The sequence below is a fragment of the Panthera tigris genome, chromosome C2 (assembly GCF_018350195.1).
Source record: "Panthera tigris isolate Pti1 chromosome C2, P.tigris_Pti1_mat1.1, whole genome shotgun sequence".
NCBI classification, from domain to species: Eukaryota; Metazoa; Chordata; class Mammalia; order Carnivora; family Felidae; genus Panthera; species Panthera tigris.
The window spans coordinates 147821430-147842420 of record NC_056668.1 but is presented as its reverse complement, the minus strand read 5'-3'; the positions used below and the strand labels follow the sequence as shown (position 1 = coordinate 147842420).

General features: G+C 50.2%; 1 protein-coding gene across 1 annotated transcript; it reads right to left on the bottom strand.

The window, feature by feature from the left end:
• Positions 1-7305: 7305 nt before the first annotated feature.
• Positions 7306-13175, bottom strand: CCK (cholecystokinin). The gene is made up of 3 exons (XM_042956487.1): positions 13126-13175; positions 11645-11860; positions 7306-7706 (listed from the first exon to the last, which is right to left on the bottom strand). Exons 2-3 carry the CDS (start codon positions 11856-11858, stop codon positions 7573-7575), a joined length of 348 nt encoding a protein of 115 aa, XP_042812421.1. The 5' UTR covers positions 11859-11860; positions 13126-13175; the 3' UTR covers positions 7306-7572.
• Positions 13176-20991: the final 7816 nt, after the last annotated feature.

Sequence of the window (20991 nt, the reverse complement as noted above, 5' to 3'; positions counted from 1 at the left end):
TTTTACATCTCATCCTTTATGTTCAAAGTGCAAGAATACATGCACCCAATGGAAATTAACGTGTTTACTTATTTGAAGTTATTTTTCCTTTCCATTTTCCTCCACTCAGATCTGGAAAGCATAAGGTACTCACTAATTAGAGGTAACCATAGCTACCAAGTCGCCTTCACGATATATCTGAGACTTAATTTTTCTTGGTTTTAATTCTACATAAAGCACTTCACTTGCTTGTGGCCCTTATTCTCTCTTCAGTTTCATTGGGTGATTTTCCAAACCTAACATATTAAAGGCTCAAAATTAAAATAATAAAAGAAACCATCTCCATTCTTAGAAAACAGCCCCCGTACCCTGAATCCTCTGGTTTTAAAATTTCAACCAACTGTTGAGATAACCAGCAGGTTGGGAAGGAGAAATGGGCCTGATCCTGCAGGTTTCAACATGGGCACCACTGTTTCTTTGAAGAGATGCTTGGTACCCAGAGGTGTGCGTGGGTTTTTTAAATGTCCACTTGAGGGCGCTGTTGACTTCTGTAGGGGTGACACCAAACCTCCATTTCTCCAGTTAGGTAAGTTATTCAGCGTGAAGAACTTCACTGACACCTGGTTTCCAACTTGCCTCGGTGGTGGTTCGATGTCACTCAGAGACTGGCACCCTCAGGCAGCTGCCCGGCTGGCTGGCCCCTTAATTCAGCCACACTGCTTTCTCCTAGCTTCTGCGCATTACCTGTCAGTTCCTGGTGCACTGCGCTATGAATTCATGACTCTACCAGCTGGCTGGGTCTCTGTACCTGCCATGTCAACACAGTGCCTGGCACACGGGTGTAGTTCCACGCGTGTTAAGCCAGTGAAGGGTTTGTAACAGACCAGACAAGATGATGTAAGGGAGTAGCTGAATCCTTGCCAAAAAGGAACTTAGAGATCGAACACATGGAAGTCATGCTGGCTGTGGTCCACAGGTGTTTGGGCAGGTAAGGCTTGAACTACTGCCAATGCCTGCTTCTATTCGCCCACACCAGCGTGAGAGCCATGGGCAGGAAAAGGCACAAAAGGTGCTGGCCTTGGGACTCGGTTAGATGTAACATTCCACACGGCAGCAACTCTTGTCCTTTCTTGAGATTTTCCCAACCAGAAGCCTCTTGGGAGTCACATTAAATGAGTCAAAATTAACATAATAAAATAAGCCACCCCTTCTTAGAGAATAGCCTGATGCCATTAATGACTGGGTTTCAAATTTTGGGCACATCTTGAGATGACATCACATCTAGATCCTATAGTTCCAGTAGGAAGTGCCAGACTGAGAGAAGGCTGGGAGAAGGCAGGGGAAAATCCCCGATGGCTCCAGGCGATGCCTTTCTTAAGCTTAATGCACTAGAAACCGGAAGTGAGGTCGAGGGCACGGACAGTTCCGGGAGATGCCTGTTAGTTCTGGTTTGAGGAGTGACATAGGAAGCTCTTAATGCCCAGAAAGCATGAGCGTTCCCTGGTTTTCTATTTCTTCTCGTTCTCTGTTCTCTCACGCGACAGCTCCCAGACAAACCCACACCGCGGTGGTGACAGTCAGTAATGAAATCAGTAGGAGCCAAAACTCTGAACAAGGGGAACCTGCTCTTTGATCAGAGGAGCTGTGATCCCAAGAGGGTGAGGCCAGCCCCCACGGCTTTTTTCTCCTGCCACTGGGACCTGAATGGAAGTGGGTGGAAGACCCAAAAGGGGAACCCGCAGAACTGAAAAGGGCAGGGGAGACTGCAGAGAAGGAAGGGCTCAGGAAACTGAGTCTGTATCATTGTTTACGGACTCCCGAGCCCTGCATGTCTGGATCAGGTCCTAATTAGCATATCAAAGACTTGGAGAATTTAAGTTATGGTCTACCAGCCTACGACCCTGAATGCCTGATCCCAACCGGTCAGGAAATTAGTACTTGGATGGGAGAACTTCAGTTCTCAGAGAAGCTCAGTTCCCACAGCAGTCACTGGGGGATTTGAGAGTTTCCAAACCAGGAAACTTCATTGGACTTGACTGAAAACTGAACTGCATTAGAACCATACCCCACAGAAGGTGGGCTAGACCTTGTAGACTGACCCTAACCAGGTTAGGGACCTAACCGCTAAAACAAAAATATCAACATTTTTTGTAAGACTTAAACAAGATCCATAATGCAATGTTCAAATTGTCCAGGATACAATTCAAAATTGCTGAGCATGCAAAGAACCATGAGATTTTCAGTTTTTTCTCAGAAAGCACAATCAGCAGACACCAATGATGAGATTTCACAAATGTTGGAATTATCAAAGACTGTCAAGCTGCTGTTCTAAAAGTGCTCAAATGAGCAATCGCAAACATCCTGGAAACACGTTAGAATAGAAAATCTTCGCAAGGAAATAGAAGATCTGCATGGAGATTCTAGAAATGAGAAATACAAAACCATACTAAGAAACTCACTGGTTGGGACTCATTAGCAGAAAGGAAATGACAGAGAAAGAGTGAGGGAACCAGAAGATTGATAAATAGAAATTATCCATGGTAAGCCGCAGAGAGAAAAAAATGAACAAAGTCTCTGGAACATGTGGGACAACAACAAAAGGTTGAATGTTGGTGTCATCAGAATCCCAGGAGGAGACAAGAAAGCATGTGATGCTGGAAAAGTATTTGAAGAAATAATGATCGAAAACTTCCCAAGTTTCCGAAAGATACAAACTTACAGATTCAAGAAGCTGAACAAATCCCAAACAAGTTAAACTGAAAGAAATCCACACCCAGATACAATGTAAACAAACTACTGAAAGCTGAAGACAGAGAAAATACCTTGAAAACAGCCAGAGAACCGTATAAAGGAAAAGGATAGAGAACAATGGAGGAGCTCTTTAAAAGAATGGTCAGGGCAGTCTCTGAGCAGGATATGTTAGAACTGAATGAGCTGAAAGGTCTACTCATGCTTTTTGGAGCAAGAGCAAGCCAGACAAAGGGAACAGCACGTGCAAAAGCCCTGAGGCAGGGGCGAGTTTAGTGTTTCCGTGGAATAACAAGGAAGACAGTAAGGCTGTAGTGTAATGAGTGAATGAAGGGGTGGTGGTGAAAGACGAGGTCAGAGAGGTGGGACTGATAATGACCATATGTCTAGGGGGAGGTCTGTCACGAGGGCTTCGTATAAAGTGGAGGACCCTGGCAGGTACGTCCTCACCTGGGGCCCCCTGCCCCTGTTCTCTGGGAGGACACATCTTAGAGCAGGAGACAAAACAGATAATTTTAATAAATCCTTTCAGAACCCAGAGCCCAGGGGAAATTAGCGAGGCAACAATTTTTCCTCTTTTTGGCTTGACCTCTGCTTTATGTATCTTCAAAACTCACAATCATTTGAAGTTGTTGAAAAAAAAAACCAGACAACTGAAGGTACCTGGAAATCTAACTAAGCGGTCAAGATTCTTTTCCTTTGGCTCGTCAACCTGAGACAAGAAAGGGGGCTGGTGTTTCTGTGTTGTTTGTTAAAAGAATGAACGTAGGATATCCTTCTCCCATCTTCCCTCTCCTTTATCTGTGATTGGCTGCATCTGAGAACCAAGATGCCATCTGTAGGTTGGGGCGCACTGGGTAAAGATTTTCTCACTTTACAGGAGAAATATGTTACAGTCAGACTTTGGTAAAGGGAATCTTGGGGAAGTGGCTCCTGTGCACTCAGTGGCTGCTGGCCTTTTTGAGACTTGAATGGCCGCCAGTCAGGACAGGCCAGGTCGGGCCTCTTAAACCAGAGGTCTAGAGGTGTGAGGAGTGCAGGAGCCAGCAGGGAAGCCTCCTATGTCTCGGCCTGGCAAGGAGCTAATTCCAGAGAGGTCTTACAGGTCCTGCCACTCACTCAGTATGTGCTCTTGAGTGGGTCTGTCATGTATAAAATGGGGGTCGGGGTAGGGGAGGGTGCGTGTTGAGCTAGGATGATAGCCGCTGGCCTTTTCCATGTGTAAATTCCAGTGGATCGAGCAAAAGGAGCCCTCCAGCGGGCTTAATGAGCAGAGCTGGGGTGCAAACGGCAGAAACGGGTGCAGGCCCGGCAAGCTGAAGGGGTTCAAGAGAAGCAGCTGGCAAAGGAGGGGGGGGATGGAGAGGGGCCCTTGAGGGGAGAGAGGAGTGAGCGGGGAGGGGCGGGAGGGGAGGGTGAGGAGGGAGGAAGGGAGTATCGTGGCTTTTGAGGGGCTGCCGGCTCTTCTGTGACACTTGCTCAGCTCGGCTGCAGAAGCCCGATGTGATCCCCCAGGAAGGGCTAAGGAAGAGCTGGTTCTATGTTCTGGCTCCGAGGTCCCTGTGTCAGCAAGTGACACAGAGACAAGCACAGCGCACAGCAGTTAGAAGGGGACTGACCTGAATCCAGTGGTGACACCAAGAGGGACAGGGGACGGATGTTCAGGTTCCCCACCCCCACTCACTGTGCTCTGTCAAGTCCCCTCAACGCCCCCCGCAAATTACCACACACGCTAATTCAGTCTAATTCAGACTCGCGCAAACACCGCTCGCAAATGAGTCTCCGAGCCTGTTCTCTGCCAGACGGTGGCTCTAGGTGACCCCATGAGAAGTTCAGAACCAACCGCTTCAACCCTGGAGTCGCCATGTTGTGCGTGGCAAGTCACTTGGCCTCTCTGAGCTCCAGCTTCCTCTTTGAAGGGTAGGGTCCTCGTCGCTGGCAGGATCGGGACAGTGTCCTGCGATGGTGCCCACGAGGCCCCTCGTACGGAGTCCTGCACCCAGAGGAGCGAGAAAACGTTCTTTTCCTTTCTGTCTCCGGGATGAGGAAGAACTGCGAAAGACTTTGAAGAGCAAAGGGGATTCGTGGGTGTCCTTGCAGTGGGACTCTGGGCACTGATCCGATGCTGTTGAGGTCTGTGTTTCTGATGGGGCTACTTTGAAAGCCATAGGAAACCACAGTCATGCAAATAATTCTTGTCTATAGAAACGTAAGTGAATATCGTCCCCTAAACATATAGGGAATTTCTGTCCCGGATAACAGATTATTCCAAACATTACATTCTACTGGCCTAAGGGTACGAACCAGCTCGGTATCTATCAGCAAATTCATTTCAGCATTCTTTTTTTTTTTTTTTTTTTAATTTTTGGGACAGAGAGAGACAGAGCATGAACGGGGGAGGGTCAGAGAGAGCGGGAGACACAGAATCGGAAGCAGGCTCCAGGCTCCGAGCCATCGGCCCAGAGCCTGACGCGGGGCTCGAACTCACGGACCGCGAGATCGTGACCTGGCTGAAGTCGGACGCTTAACCGACTGCGCCACCCAGGCGCCCCTCATTTCAGCATTCTTGATGCCTCCATGTGTCTGTCCTGCAGATTCTTCTTTGAAATGATACGACCTCTCAGTGGTCTCTTTATTAATGAGTTAAATGACATCTTTGACATGTGTTCGTTTATATTCGTATGGCCCATGTCTGTATCTTTGAAAATATTTGACCATCTACTTCCCTGAGGATTTATAAATCACTAGGTCAGATCAGACCTTTGTCACCCATTCCCTGCTGCTGATTTAATATTCAATTCCAAATCCTTCCCCATCCCCCACCCCAACACACACGCACGCGCGTGCACACACACACACACACACACACTCATCCCCATCTATACCCAAGATCTCTCACACACCCAGAAAAAACTTGTTTTGCGAGGTGTGTGCTCTGTGCTAAAGCTGGGTGTTTAGCCAGGGCTGGGACCCCTGAGATCTGACGCAGTCTTTGAGACCAAATTGTAGGGACTGAATGAGGTAATGGCTCACAAGGGGACAATATAATGTGTTGTCCGTTCAGAGTCTCAGTTTTACACTGAATTCTGACTTCACTTCGAGTTAAAGAATGCAAGGACCAGGGGCATCTGGGTGGCTCAGTCGGTTGAGCGTCCGACTTCGGCTCAGGTCACGATCTCACGGTTCGTGGGTTCGAGCCCCACATCGGGCTCTGTGCTGACAGCTCGGACAGCTCGGATCCTGGAGCCTGCTTCCCATTCCGTGTCTCCCCCTCTCTGCCCCTCCCCCACGTGAGCTCTCTTCCTCTCTCTCTCAAAATAATAAACAAACACTAAAAAAAGAAAAAAAAGAATGCAAGGACCCAGTCTTCCTCTGAGGACTTTCCCGGTGGCCTTCTGGTGTCAAGAAAGATGGCACTGAGGGCCTGGGGAGGACCCCGGGCTGAGTGCGGCCCTTCCAGGACCAGGTATAGATGTGCCAACGTTCTTCCCAACGTCTGTTCCCTTGGGGGCTGCGTGTCCTACTGCATGAGGCCACCTGGGGCCTTTCCTGGATTGGAACCCGAGGTTTCTGGAGGCCTCGGCCAGGAGGCACAGAAAGGCTGCACTGTGGGTGGCTGGTGTCAGATTGTCTCTGGGTGTCCTCTTGAAAGAGTTTCTCTCACAGACCCCTGCAGAGACCCACCAGCGGGATGGGTCCAAGAAAGGAGAGCTTCTGTGCTGGAGGGCTACCAGGATCACCCGGCCGGCCCTGAAATACGTCTCTGGGATACGGGGAGACCCAAAGGAGTGTAATCACAGGCTCCCCTGTAGACCGCGCAGCCCCAAGTGTGGTCGGGACCCACAGCACTGGTACCACCCGGGAGCTTGCTCAGGCCCGAGGCCAGACTTGCCGCATCAGAAGGGGCGGGCTACCAGATTTCCCTGGTGATTCATGTGCCCTCCAGAGTCTGGAAGGGCTGGGGTGCTGGGGGTCACACTCCCTAGGAGTGATCGTCTGTGAATCTCACTAGCTGGGGAACCGTGGGCCCGTCCCTTCCACCTCTCAGAGCGGTTTCCTCGTCTCTAAAAGAAGGACAATAGCCTCTGTGCCACAGGGCCGTGGAGGGGTCAAAGGTATGTGGAAGCACGGACAGCATTGCTCCGTAATTTGGTTAAAGGCCAAGAGAACCTAAAGAAACCCTGGCGTGGGATGGGGTAGATGCCTCCTGAGGGGACGGGAAGACGGTGAGGCTCCACCTTGGGACGGATCCCGAGCTGCCTCTCTGGTCTTTACCCAGGCGAATGAGTGTTCACCACAAGCACGACACGTTCTCTTCTTGCAGTGGAGCCCAGCTGGAGCCCCAGGCCCAGGGTGGCCAGGGCTGGGCCATGGAGCTGACCCAGGAGGCCCTTCCACCGGCCGTTTTGCCTGCAGCGGGGGAGTCCGCCCCGTGCCCGCCCTCATTTCCCAAGCCCTCTCTGGGACCATCTACCGTAGGGATTTGTCCTCAGGCACCGTGTAGCGGGCGGCCCTCCTTGAAGGTTCCGAGGATTAAATGGAGTCCTTTGCACTCAACAGACACAGGGAACTAGGGGGCAGGATGAAATCATTTTAATAGCATAGCAACACTTTAGGACCAGGCGTCACAGACGAGGAAAACGGTTTGTCTTCCGCTCATACAATTCCGGTGAGGGGTGAGGTGGTAGTGAACAAGATCACGGACATAGTTTTCACATTGAAAACTTAATAAATACTCAAAACGTCAAACTTCAGAGACAATGGGTCGTGAGTGTCATTGTTTTCGTATTCTGCCTCCTCTGAGCCAGGAGGTTGCTTCCTGGCTGCTGACAAAGGTGGGGGCCCTTAGGACGGGTACTCGTACTCCTCAGCACTGCGCCGGCCAAAATCCATCCAGCCCATGTAGTCCCGGTCGCTTATCCTGTGGCTGGGGTCCAGGCTCTGCAGGTTCTTAATGACGGACATTCGGCCAGAAGGAGCTACGAAGGGCAGGGGAAGAGGAAGCAGGGCCATTATATCTAGGAGCAGCACCAATTCAATCTGAGAGGAGCGCAATGGGAAAAGCCAGACAATTTGCAACGTGCACTTTCTTAAAGGTATCAAAGAGTTACCAAGCAGTGGGGCTGCTGGCCCAAAATCTCAGAGAAGACAAGGACCCAGGTCTGTGTAAGCAGGGAGGGTAATATTTGCTGGCTATGGTTGTGGTTTCTAATCTGTAAGGATTTAAGCGGATTCACTGACCGTGGCCTTTCACAGCTGGGACCTGCCTGGTCTTTCTACCCCTGAAGCGTGTTTTCTCTTACGTAGCTGGCCCTCAGCAGACGTCAAGCAAGGATTTTCTTGGTACTTAACCCATTCCTGAAGTTCACTCCTTCATATCCTGAGCATACTTGACTCTTGTTAAGGTAACACAATTACAGTATTTTGATGTTAGAATGGTTAAAAAAAAAAATGGAGTCAAGTCCTACCACTAGACAAATACCATTTAAAAATTAATTTTAAAGCTACCTTCTTTTTAAAAAAATGATATTGAGAGAAAGGCACACTGTCAGATTATAAAATCTTACGTCAGTAACTGACAGAAGAGTGGGCAGAAAGGCAATAAGGAAGTTATTTAATTCAGCCCTTTTGATCCAAATGCAATAACTGAATGAGAAATGGGCCTTTTGGAACTGGAGTTAAGTCCTCGGGAACAGGATGACTCTCATGTATAATTCACACTGAGGGAGAAGGGACACGAAGGAGCAGTTTCTTGGGAGACATGACATAGTCCTAGGCCAAGGGTCACAGACAGAGGCCTCCCGGGTATGAAATCGGTAGAAGGCCTTCTTCTGTGCAAGCCAAGAGGCAAGTAAGTCCCTCAGGGACCTCGAAGGGCCAAGCCCAGGGGACTTTAAGAGCACAGTGATGGAAGACCACCCCATACTTCCTATTGGATCAGTGCACTGCGTCCCCACTGCTTGTGACGCTGGCATTCAGCCCTTCTGTATGAGGCTGCCCCTGCCAACTCCCGCCCTCAGGCTGCAAAGAGTCAGACAGACCGTGGCTTATTTAGTGACACATGACCTTGCAGAAGCAGTTCCTCTGTCTCATTGGATAACCAAGTAAAGCCAGCTAAATTAAAAACCAGAAACAATTATACAGAGCCATGTCCCCACCCATTCTTTTCCGCCCCCCACCCCACCTCAATCCCTTCCCGGCCTTGGAATCCGAGAGTCAATCCTGCACATTCCAGCCCCTTGCAGATATCTCCAGCCTATGCACAAGGAAGAGAGCCCCAGCTATCGAATTGCTCAACATCTTCCAGGTAAAAGATTAGTCCTCACACTAAAAAAATAAAAACAAAAAAACCCTGCAGTCCAGTTATCTGTACACAGTCATGGAAATACGGCCCATCTTCCCACCTGCCGCGGACGAACACCCCCACCAAAGGCTGGCACGGCCCCAAGTTCCAGTTAATGAGGCGAAGTGGCAGCTTCCACGGGCACAAGCAGCCTGGGTTCTTGGTGGGGGCACCACGTTAAGCCCTGGTGGCTGTGCTCCTTACACACCTCAATTTCCCCATTCCACACACAGCTCTGCGCTCACAGCGTGTGCATCTCCCGGGGTCCTCGCTCACTTCCCCAGTGCAGACGAGAGTAGGGACTTACAACTGGTTTATGGAACGGAAGTGAAGGACCTGGCTCCTTTAAACTTGAAAACCCCGAATGGGAAGCTGAATGGCTTCTGGACCTTCTGGGGAGGGCAGGGCCTGGACGGACTCTCAGACGTGCAGAGTCGGCCTAGATGTGCGGAGTCATGTGGCTTATGCATTCTTAGAGTCCTGGCTCCCACAGTGACGAAGAATAAGCGAGCTTACTGCACGGGGCTGCTGGGGGCTAACCGTACAGGTGTTACAGCTGTAGCATGAGAGCTTTGCTGGGCACGGGGCAGGTGTATGCCATATGTCCCCGTGCTCCCTCAATAGAATTGCTTCTCCTCAGTCACTGAAAGCTTTGCAGACAATCCCTAATGACCACCTCTTGAGCACTCCTCAAAGAGTGCATTATCCCGTTTAGGGTCTTTAAGCACAACAGTTGAGTAAATACCCAGCACGATAATCAAAATAGTAGAATAGTCAAAGAAACTGTCGAGGTGTAAATATTTATCCCTGGTTCATATTCGTCAAACAGACGAGTCTGATTGTTTCCTAGCCAGTGCTCGTGGTGGGTGTCAGCAGCCAGGGGAGGCAGAGGCTGCCATTCCCACGTAGGTGTGGTTGGTGCCACAGGCTGAAGGCCAAGGGAGAAGGTGGCTGAGAAGAGGTGCCGGGAAGAAGCTTCCAGCTATTTGTAGCATAAAGCCGCTGTCAATGTCAGTTCTGGGGAAATGGTGTGGTAACTGGCTTCCTTCCCGGACCTGTTTCTGGTGGTTTTTTCCCTAAGGTGGGGAGGTGGCTCCAGATTATGGCTCAACGAAAAACCTACGCTATTTCAGACTGGTCTGGCTGAAGTTCAGCCTACCTCCAAGGACAGACATTAACTTATCTTGATGCAGACAATCAGCAAGAACTCAAAAAGTTTTCAGACTTCCTCTGCCATCTGACTCGTATTTCCACATCTCTCGATTCAATTAGCTGGAGAGCAAAACAGAAGACGGTAGCTGGGACAATTTCTCAAAGAGAGGACAAAATGTAACACATCATCTTCTGTTTTGTTTTGTTTTCTTTTGTTTTCCTTCTGAACTCCCCTGGTCAAAAAGTCCCAATCTTACCTTCATATGAAACCATCAGAGACTCTGGAAAGCTGAGCCCATCATTTCCTCCTTGTCTAGTCAAGCCACGAGCTAAGCTTCAAATCCAGGTCCCGGCACATGAGAGGGTAAGGGAGCCTCATGGGAAAGGACCCCCTCCCTCCCCCTCCCAGCAGCATTTTTTGTGGTTTATTGTCCAGCCGTGTTGGTCCAGTTTAGCCTACTGCGTCACAGCCTGTGTCGACCATAAGTGTCACTGTGGAACAAGTTGGTAGAAAAAAAAATGCCCCAGTCCCCATCATGATTCCTAAGGAGCATACGGACGAATGAGCCTCCCTCTGAATCACACAAAGAGCTAGAAGGGACCTAGGGGAACTGTAGCCTCATCCCTGCTTTATAGATGAGACAGGCCCAGGAGAGGGGCAGGGTTGATAGCATGGCACTCAGCTAGTGAGCCCCCCAGTCACCTTATTCCTGGAGAAAGACTTTGATGCTGAGAAATCTGTGGCTTGAGGGCTCCTGCTGCAACTGGGACCATTTCTCCAACAGCAAAATAAAAACAAACGGGTCTATTGGGTGATCATTTGAAATCACTGACGAGGGGAACTCAAAACTGCTCCTGACTCTTTCCTCCTGTTACGTTCTTCTGGGAAACCTGACACGTTGTCACTTCTTTTTCAACGGTTGCAGTCAGAACTCAAACGTTTTCTCAGCATTGATTCTTTCCTGCCGGGGGGCTTTCAAGTGTCAGCGTCAGAGTGGCTTCAGATTCCTCTGCATTTTCAGTAGAGGGTATGTAGTAGAACTGAAAACCTTTTTTGAGTCCGTAATTTGCTCTGCAATTACCTTTTAACGTCTTCATAATGTGGTGTTGAGCTTAAACAGCAACACGTACCAAACGTCAGTTTCAAGAAAGCTTTTAAAAACGGTTTTCCCCAATAAATGTAATCTTCCACACTAGCTCTCGGTTTGCTACAAAGGACGTCCAGAAAACCACACCGCCCGGTGCAGTACAATTGGGAAAAGAAAGTGAAAACCCTTTCAGCCTAACGCGCGGCCTGTGTTCGGTTTGGAGAGGTCACGCACCTCCATCCGCCCGACGCTAGGGAAGAAGGTCGGGATTGGGAGCCCCGCGCGGGGGCGGAAGTGAGGGATAAGGACCCCACAGATGAATGAGCATCCGTACCTTTCCGGGCCTGCTGGATGTATCTGGCCAGCAGCGCGCCCAGGTGCGCTCGGGGCTCGCCGTCCACCTTCTGCACGGCCCTCAGCTGCCGCCGGAGCGCTTCCTCCTCCTGCTGCGCCCCTGGGCCCGCAGGGTCCGCCGCGGGTACCGGCTGCGCCAGGGCGCCCGCCGCCAGTACAGCCATCAGCACGCACAGGCACACGCCTCCGTTCATGGCTGCGGAGAGCGAAGAGGAGGGGACGTGAACGAAAAGGTGGGGCGTCGCGGCCTCTCGCGGAGGGTCGGGGCACCTGGGCTATGGAAAAGGGGGCTCAGTCCAAACGCGCGGGGCTCCAGACCCGCCACACTCGCGCAAGCTCTAGGGCACGGGGGCTCGCCAAGCGCCGCCAAGCGCCGACGGGAGCTCCAAGCGCGCTCCTTTTGTCTTTTGGGGGAACCACACCCGGTGCCCCGGTATGGGACGGAGACCCTGTCTTCTGCCCTGGTTAGCAGAAGGAAAATCTTCTGTTTCCCTTTAGTGCCAGAAAGTGTTCTTAAAGCGTCTGTCTTCTAACTGGAAAAGCAAGAGATTAATTAAAGATGGGAAAATTAGCCGGAGAGAAGACTCCGTGGGAGAAATGAGATCCTTGACAGCTAAAAAGCTTTCATAAACGGCGAAAAATGAGTAGCGCAGTTTAAAATATGGGAACAGTAGGGGCGCCTAGGTGGCTCAGTCGGTGAAGCATCCGACTTCGGCTCAGGTCATGATCTCGTGGTCCGTGAGTTCGAGCCCCGCGTCGGGCTCTGTGCTGACCGCTCAGAGCCCGGAGCCTGTTTCAGATTCTGTGTCTCCCTCTCTCTCTGACCCTCCCCCATTCATGCTGTCTCTCCCTGTCTCAAAAATAAATAAACGTTAAGAAATTAAAAAAATAATAAAATGTGGGAACAATAAATAAAAGCCATATTTATAAAGTTTCTTTAAGGTGTAGATGGGAATTGGCAGTAAACCACCACGCAAACCACAAGAATGGCTTTTCAAAATCAGAAATATGCGCTCCGTCTTCAGTCGTTGGCAAAACTCCGCTGCATCTTGGATCCACGAGCAGGTAACACTCGCACGTTTCGATCCCCAAAGCCCTGACTTTTTCTGCAACGTTTAGAAAATGAGTTTAAATCTTAAAACCTCTTGGTAGTTTATTTGAAGAGATTGCAAAGTACCTGGCACTTCTGTGCAACATCTAGCAAACCCCACTTTGCATGCTAATCCCAGCAAATAGATATCCCGGCATTGCGTGCTGCTGAGAACAAAGCAGGCGCTTGGAAGTCTCTCTGTCAGCTGTACCCACCCAGACCTCCTTGTTGTCTCCGACCTCGAGCAAGGTCTTTCGAGCTGTCGGAAAGAAGGCACAGGAAGCAGAAAAATGGAAAGCGTACCAAACTGAAGACAGTATTCTTCAGCCAACTGAACACTTGGATCCCCCGCGGGAGAGTGCGGAACCTACCTTCAGAGTAGGACGCAGCTGGCTTCGCGTTTCCACCGGAGCGGCGGGGAGCCCAGCCAAGTTCAGGGTGGGCCGGCAGGAGGCTGCTGCTTAAATAGCCCCTCCCGGCGCTGTTAGCCAGTCATCTATTTAGCCAGCCTTGACGCAGACGGGCAGCAACACGTGCTCCGGGGCGGCCACTGGGGCGACGAACGATTGAAGTGGCTCCTGGGAGAGAGGGGGCGATGGCTCTGTGGAGTTGGTGTCGGGTGTCCCGCCCCCCTCTCTGTCGGTGGGGGCGGGGGGGGGGGGAGCTTCCTCTCCCAGATCTGTCCCGCTCCCTCTCCCTTTCTCATTCTAGGGTGGGAAGCCTAGGTGTGGGGAATCTCCTCCAGGATGGAAAAGCTGCTGGAGAGTTTAGTCTGCTTTGGGGACCGCAGGGGCCGGCCAGGGAACCGGGGACGCGGCGGGCGGGGTGGGGTGGGGTGACTAGACAGGGCTGGGGGTCAGAAGTGTAATTCTGAGCTGGAGGGGTGTTGGCTCCCCTCGGAACCTCCCTGGCTGCGCTCTGGATGTTTGGATCAGTGAGTGGGCTTCCAGGGGGAGGGAGGGGTCTTCACTGTCTTCTTCGCGGTCCTAGGAAAAGCCCTGGAGGTTCTCCAGGATTCCTAGGGCTTGTGTTCCCCGGCCAGTGAAAAGGGTTCCGGCCGGAGCTGGCTCCTGGACTCCCAACCTCTGTTCACGCGGCTGTAAAGTGGGGATGACACCACACGGCTTTGCTCAGAGTTTGGGAAAGGGCTGTGTTTTCCTCCGGGGCTGAATTAGCTCCTGCTCGCGGCGCGCGCGGCTCCCGGTCGCCGGCAAGTGGCGCCAGCGAGCGTCCCAGAGAGCCCCCGCTCCGCGTTCCCCTCCGGCAACGGCATCCGCCGCTCCCACCTTCCCGGAGTCGCCGAGCGCCCACGCCCGGGCCCGGTCTCCGCGCCAGCGGGGGCTGCTCGGCTTGGACGAGCAGGGGTCACTCGACGCCCGCAGGGGGCAACGAGGCACCGAGGCCGCCCCGCGTCCTTCCCTGCGCGATCGCGCCCCTGGCTCGTGTGCCAGGCGACCGGCGCCAGGGCGCCGTGGTGCCCAAGCCCGTCGCCGACCTGAAGCCATTTGCGTTGGTGCTCGAGTTCGCCGCGTCCCCGCGAAAGGCACCGCCAACCGCCTCGCCACCGAGGCCTCCCAGCCTGAGACCCGGGGGGTCGCGTCTACCCCTCGTCCCGTCCCGGGACCCTCCATTCCTCTTCTCCTTTCCCTCCAGAGGATTTGGAAGTGATTCTTTCAAAACTGGCATCTGCGGGGCTCAGCTGTGGGGCTCCGGAGATGGCGGGACCACGGGGAGCGCTGCGAGGCGGCAGGGGTGGGGGGCGGGGGAGACACTTCTGGTTGCACCCCTCCCCCTTTCTAAACTCTAGACGCTGCAGTATTTCTGCAACCTAAAGGAAACGTTTCTGAAAAGGCAGCAGATAAAATGTTTTCCCACGAGTCTGCTGCGAAGGTTGTGTAGTTCAGTTGGAGAGACTAGTTTTATTCCTGACCGTGGCCAAGACATTTCTGGGAACATAAACTTGTTATCAAACAGAATCATGGAGGGGCGCCTGGGTGGCTCGGTCGGCTAAGCGCCAGACTTCAGCTCAGGTCACGATCTCGCGGTTCCTGAGTTGGAGCCCCCCCAGGTCGGGCTCTGTGCTGACAGCTCAGAGCCTGGAACCTGCTTCAGATTCTGTGTCTCCCTCTCTCTCTGCCCCTCCCCCACCCATGCTCTGTCTCTCTCATTAAAAATGAATAAATGTTTTAAAAAAATTTTTTTAAAAATCACATAACGGGCTTGTTCAATTGTCGCTAGAGCTTCTGATTCTGAGGTGAGGCCCAAGAGTCTGCATTTCTAGCAAGTTCCCCATGATGCGCCTCCTGGTGGCCCCCAAGCATACATTGAGAACCACTGCTGTAGAATTTCCCTATGGTAAGCCGGTTACTTAACTTCCTTCCTTCCATGCATTTCATTAATAATTAATATTTATTGAACCCTTGCTTTGTGCCAGGCATTGGGGATTCAGTATGAACAATGATGACAGTATAATGGGGGAGCAGAAAAAAACAAGTAAACGTACATACACCCCCTGGTGATTCTGATGTATTTGGGGGACCCTCTGGGTGGAGGAGGTCGGGCACCATCCCAGAGAAATGTTTTGATGAGGGGGAGGGAAGGAATGAGGCTCCGGGTTCAGAAAGAAGAGTCTGGTTGTGATGTGAAAGGTGTTCCAAGTGAGAGGGGAGACCGTAAGTCAGGATCTGTTAGGAAGGCCAGGAGGGATCAAGATAGATTTATATTTAGGATATAACCCATTATGAAACTATTAATTATTATGAAACATACTAAACATTATGAAAGTAATGTGTTCATCAGAGATAATTCAGAAAATAAGTAAAAGTAGGGAAAAAAGGAAAAATTCCATCACCCCGGAACAGCCACTATTAACCTCTTGGTGTTCGAGAAGCCTGTGGAGGCAGTGAAACTGGGTGACTGAGGCTGACCTCGAGGCTCCATGTCGTGAGCCAGGGGAGGAGGGTGTGGAGAATTACCCAAGACAAGGAATTCAGGTATGAGAGCAGGTTTGGGATATGAGGGTGAGGTAGGTAATGAGTCTAATTAATAGAAGATTGAACTCACTGCTTGTGCATGGGCAGTCCAGGAGCACGTTGAGAATGAGCCCTGAGCAGTGCCCTCTCTGTCCCCCACCTGCCCAACCCTCACCCCGTTACCACTGAGCAAGACTCACCAGCTGGGGTCCAGAATGTGGAGGGTCCTTCCCCTCGTGCAGGGGGCTGAGAGCATGGAAGCCGTATCCAGATGTAGCATTTGAGACAGAGCAGTGGTGAGACTTTAACTGGTTTTAGAATCTCGAAATTTCCATCTGATTGTGCTGAAAAGCAGTTAAGTGAAGTCCTGTTTAGAGTTAAGGAGGTGTCTCCAGCGGGTGGTCCTTGCAACAGATGCAATCACTTCAATGTAGGATTTTTAGCCACGGGAAGGATCTCAAAGACATATGTCCATTTTGCACTTGTAGAAAACTCAGTGGCATTTACAGGGACATACTAGAGCCTCCTAATTTATTATCCACAGAATTTAAACTTGTTACAAGTAACCCCCGTTTGAAAGAAGTCAGGAGACTCTTTGCTCTGATTCCTGATGTGTTGGTTTGAAGGCTTCTATTTTGGGTCTTGAGTGTTTCCCCTCGAACATGTATTAGAAATGCCATTATTTGTCCTGGAACTTCTCAAAGGCCCACGGAGCCAGTGTCATCTGCTATGACCTGGAACAGTTTGACTGAAAAGAAGGAAGTAGCTGTGGTCATTGTGAAGAGTGCTTCCTCTCCCGAATGATGAGTTCCCTAGAACGTCTTGTCTTAGTTTGAGTGCTACAATAGCAGGGCTGAGGCAAGCACCTGGGCACAGGGGGTTTATCTGGGAGCTCGAGGGAGCAGGGAAGAGAGAGAGAAAACAGTCTGGTGCATGCTGATGAGTGGGTTCCTGGTGTGGAGCAGTCCCACTGGGGGCTCTATGAGATATCTCTTGGAAGGTGACTACCTGAGGCTAGGAGAGTCTGGGGCATTTACTCACCAGCTCCTGTGGCCCGTTGGTTGAAGGCTTCTCCAGGGTGTCAGCTCCCCCTTCACTTCTGAATAGGCCTCCCTGCTCCTGCAGGGCCAGAGAAAGTTCTCCATAGAGAAGAGAGAAGCTGATGGCTGAGGTGGGAATAACTACCAGGGAGCCGAGGGGACTAGCTGAGCTGCTATAACAAAACACCGTAGACTGGGTGGCTTAAATAGTACGCATTTATTTCTCACAGCCTGGAGGCCGAGAGGACCCAGATCAGGGGGCCCTCATGGCCGGGGGCCTGGTCGGAGCTCTTTTCTTGGGCTCTCTTCCTGCTGTGTCCTCACGTGGTACAGAGACAGCAAGCTCTATGGTTTTGTTCTTGTTAGGGCACTAATTCCATCATGAGGACCTCGCCCTCATGACCTCATCTAAACCTAATTATCTTCAAAGGTCTGACCTCCTAATACCATCACACTGGGGGTTAGGGCGTCCGCATACGGATTTTGGGAAAACGCATTAAGCCCATAGCAGGCTGCACCATAGCTGCATGTGGAAAATATCTTCCTCTTTCACTGGCGTTTCTGTAACATCAGTGGAATCCCTCAAATCTGGGGAGGAAGGTCCTGTCAGGTAAGACAGACCCAGACACCAACAGGTGAGTAAAACAGCCTGTGAGTAAGCACCATCACAATGATAAGCGTCAAGGGACACTTTTGGGTGGTAGTTAATCCCACTGGGGACCCCTCGGGTGAGTGCAGAACTCGTACTTCAGAGTTATCTTACCTGAGTGGGTGAGGGAGCTGGGTGTTTATACATCAACTCCATGCAGTCACTGGTTGAGGCTGGTTCCCGGAGGAAGGGCGGTAATTAATTCCCTAGTGCTTCTGGCCCACTGTGTGTGTGGGTCAAAGGGGTTTCTAGCTCCCACGGGAAGCCCGTACAGGGACAGTTACAGCTGCTGGCGATGGGAAGCTGGGCCTGCAGGCACTCTCAAGGTCAGGACTGAGGGGTTATGTGACACTGCAGATTTATTCCTCTAGCACTTTGCTAACATTCAGTGTTAGAGCTTACCATATTTTATCTTAATTTCCTACAACCGTGCTTGGTACATAGCAGTTGCTCAATAAGTCTGTTGACTGACCTCTTCGTCTATATGACTAGCTCACTGACCCATATGCCAGGGGACAGGAACTGTGACTTATGTGCTGGACGCATGCTAAGTGATCAATAAACATTTACGGTGCAAACAACTCTTATAGTTTAGTAGACTGGTTGTATGAGGTGCTTGGTGGTGAGTGAAAAGCCATTTGCTGGCTCTCGGCTGGGTCACTGACTCCCAAACGGTCACAGGAATTGTCTTCAGCACCATTTCTTTCGCCAGGGATGTAAGAGCCACCTGAAATGGGAGGTTGCCTCATGAATGGGTAACAAGTATGAGAAGCGTTCAGCTCTCAGTCACTGATCTCCACGCAGAATAAGTCTTTACTTTTCATACTGGAAAGACAAGAGGAACAGTACTTGCTGGGGAAACAGGCTGCCACTGTCCTCAGACCTGTCGCTGGGCTCAGTTCCCTTTGTAGAAGGTTTTAAAAGAAGCCTCTATGGTTATACCTGGGAAAAGTTAATAAGCAGACTCAAGTTCTATGATCCTGCCAATCCAGCTTCCCTCTGGAGCTGGGGCCCCTTACGGCAGAGGACACAGTGTGTCCCTCAGTGGTCTCAGCTCCCAGCAGGGACACGTCCCGCCTTATCAGCCCACTTGGTGCCCAGTGCAGGCCATTTTTCCTTCTTTGAATTAATGCCTGGGGTCACAGCTGTCCCAGGGCAACCCTCCTGGGGAGAGCTCTTAGTTTTGAAAAATAAATTTAGGGGTACCTGGGTGGCTCAGTCAGTTAAGCATCCAACTCTTGATTCCAGCCCAGATCACAATCTCATGGTTCATGGGATTGAGCCCCATGTCGGGCTTTGCACTGACAGCATGTAGCCTGCTCAGGATTCTCTCTCTCCCTCTCTCTCTCTCTGCCCCTCCCTCACCAGAGCACCCCCTTTCTCTCTCTCTCGCTCTCTCTTCCCCCTCCCTGCTTGTGTCCATGTGTGCTCTCGTTCTCTCTTGAAATAAACATTTAAAAATAAATATATAAAAATAAAATTAGAAGGTTTGAATAGGTATTGAATGCACATCATTCACAACTGAAAAGGTAGAAAATAATGAATGAAATGAAATGAATGAAATGAAACAAAACAAAACGAAACAAACTGAAATGAAATGAATGAAAATGAAGTCTTACCCTCACCCCATCCTTATACCATCCGTAGAGGCAAAGAGTGATTCTAGTTTATAGTAAATTCTTCCAAAGGGAGTCCACGCATATACAAGTGCATCAAATAAGTGTCACACACACACACACACACACACACACACACACAATCCCAATATAAGCACATAGTACATAATGTTCTCTACTTCACCTTTTTCACTTAAAATATATCTTTTTTTTTTTTAACATTTATTTATTTTTGAGACAGAGAGAGAGAGAGAGAGCATGAACAGGGGAGGGTCAGAGAAAGAGGGAGACACAGAATCTGAAACAGGCTCCAGGCTCTGAGCTGTCAGCACAGAGCCCGACGTGGGGCTCGAACTCAGGGACCGCGAGATCATGACCTGAGCCGAAGTTGGACACTTAACCGACTGAGCCACCCAGGCGCCCCTCACTTAAAATATATCTTGAGGTCACTTTGGACTGTTGGCATAATTCTACCTCAATATCTACAGAATAGCCCTTTACATGGATGTGCTTTAATTCATTGAGCCAGGGCCCTATTGTTAAGAATTTAAATAGTTTCCAGTATTTTCCAATTATAACAGAAGCTCCTTGAACATACATCATTCTGCACATGCACAAGGTTACCTACGGCATGAATTCGTAGAAGTAGAACTGCAGAATTAAAGGGTTTGTACACTTAACATTTCATAAATATTGCCAAGTTCCCCTGCATGGCAATTGTTCCCAACTGTCAAGGACAGCATATTTATCTTTTCTTGCTTATTAATTCTTCAGCTCCAGCTACTTGGCCAGCTCCTCAGCCACACCCACCACTTGAGAGCATTAGCTCTGAGTTGGTGGAGAGCGGACCTCACTGAATGACTGGGTTCAATCTTTGAGTGACAGGTCTGTTTGAATTCCAGCATGTGTAGGAGGCAAAGTGTAGGCAACGCTTCTCAGTATGGCTGGTACTGCCCTCTAGATGATGTTTGGGAAATGTATGGGGACTTTTTTGGGGGGGTTGAGTACAGTAATGGGGGTGTCTATTGGTACTGGGGGGAATGGGGGCCAGGATGTCTAGGTGTCTGGCAAGCCCCTGGATAGACAAGCACATAATGTTGACTGACCCACTAGACACTCAAGTAGGTGAATAAAGCCCATGATGATGATGTGAGCCCACATTTTGAAAAATTGTATCACCAAGTCCCAAGGTTGCTTGTGGTATTGGAGCTCCCTCTACATACCTGTACTGGCCCATGAATCTAGCTGCCTTAGAAAAATCCTTATATCCTTAAACCTTTGGTTCAAATCATCAATGCAGAGAAAAATGGCTACAAAATTCAGTTGCAAAATGTGTTACTTGTCTTAAGACCAAACTTACTCATTCTAAGTAGGTGCAAACATCTGACAATTTCCTCTTCTAGTTAGCTGTGCCTGACCATTTGCATATTGAGATACATACCATTTTATTCTAACTTGCTGTTATATTATGTAATGTACTTTCTCTCTATAGTATGTTATATTTGGGGCATTATATTGATTTTTAAAATATTATGTGTTTAAGTGTATTGTAAGAGTTAAAAATGTAACTCCCAGCAAAGGGAGTAGTATCTTTTGTCCAAAGTGGGTGTTGAGTCAGATGGGGTTGGGATTCAGGACTTAAGAACTTGGACGTTTAAAGCCTAAGCATGATGGTTTTTGCTATCTTCATTCAATCAGGGGAAAGTAAGAGGGCAAAAGTTGGGAGCAGGGACTGAAGGCAGGGACCCTGGAAAGATGGGGTGGAGTGTGTAGGTGTGTGGAGGGCAGGGCGTCAGGATGTAGTGCAGAGAGAACGTAAGTACACATCCCTTCTTCCTCACCTTGCTACTGACTAATGGGCTTGACCACACCATCCAACCTGCACTCACTTCTGTGGACAAGCCTGAGATCCGAGGATGGACAGGGAGGTCCCACATGCCAGTACGGAGGTGGGCAGATA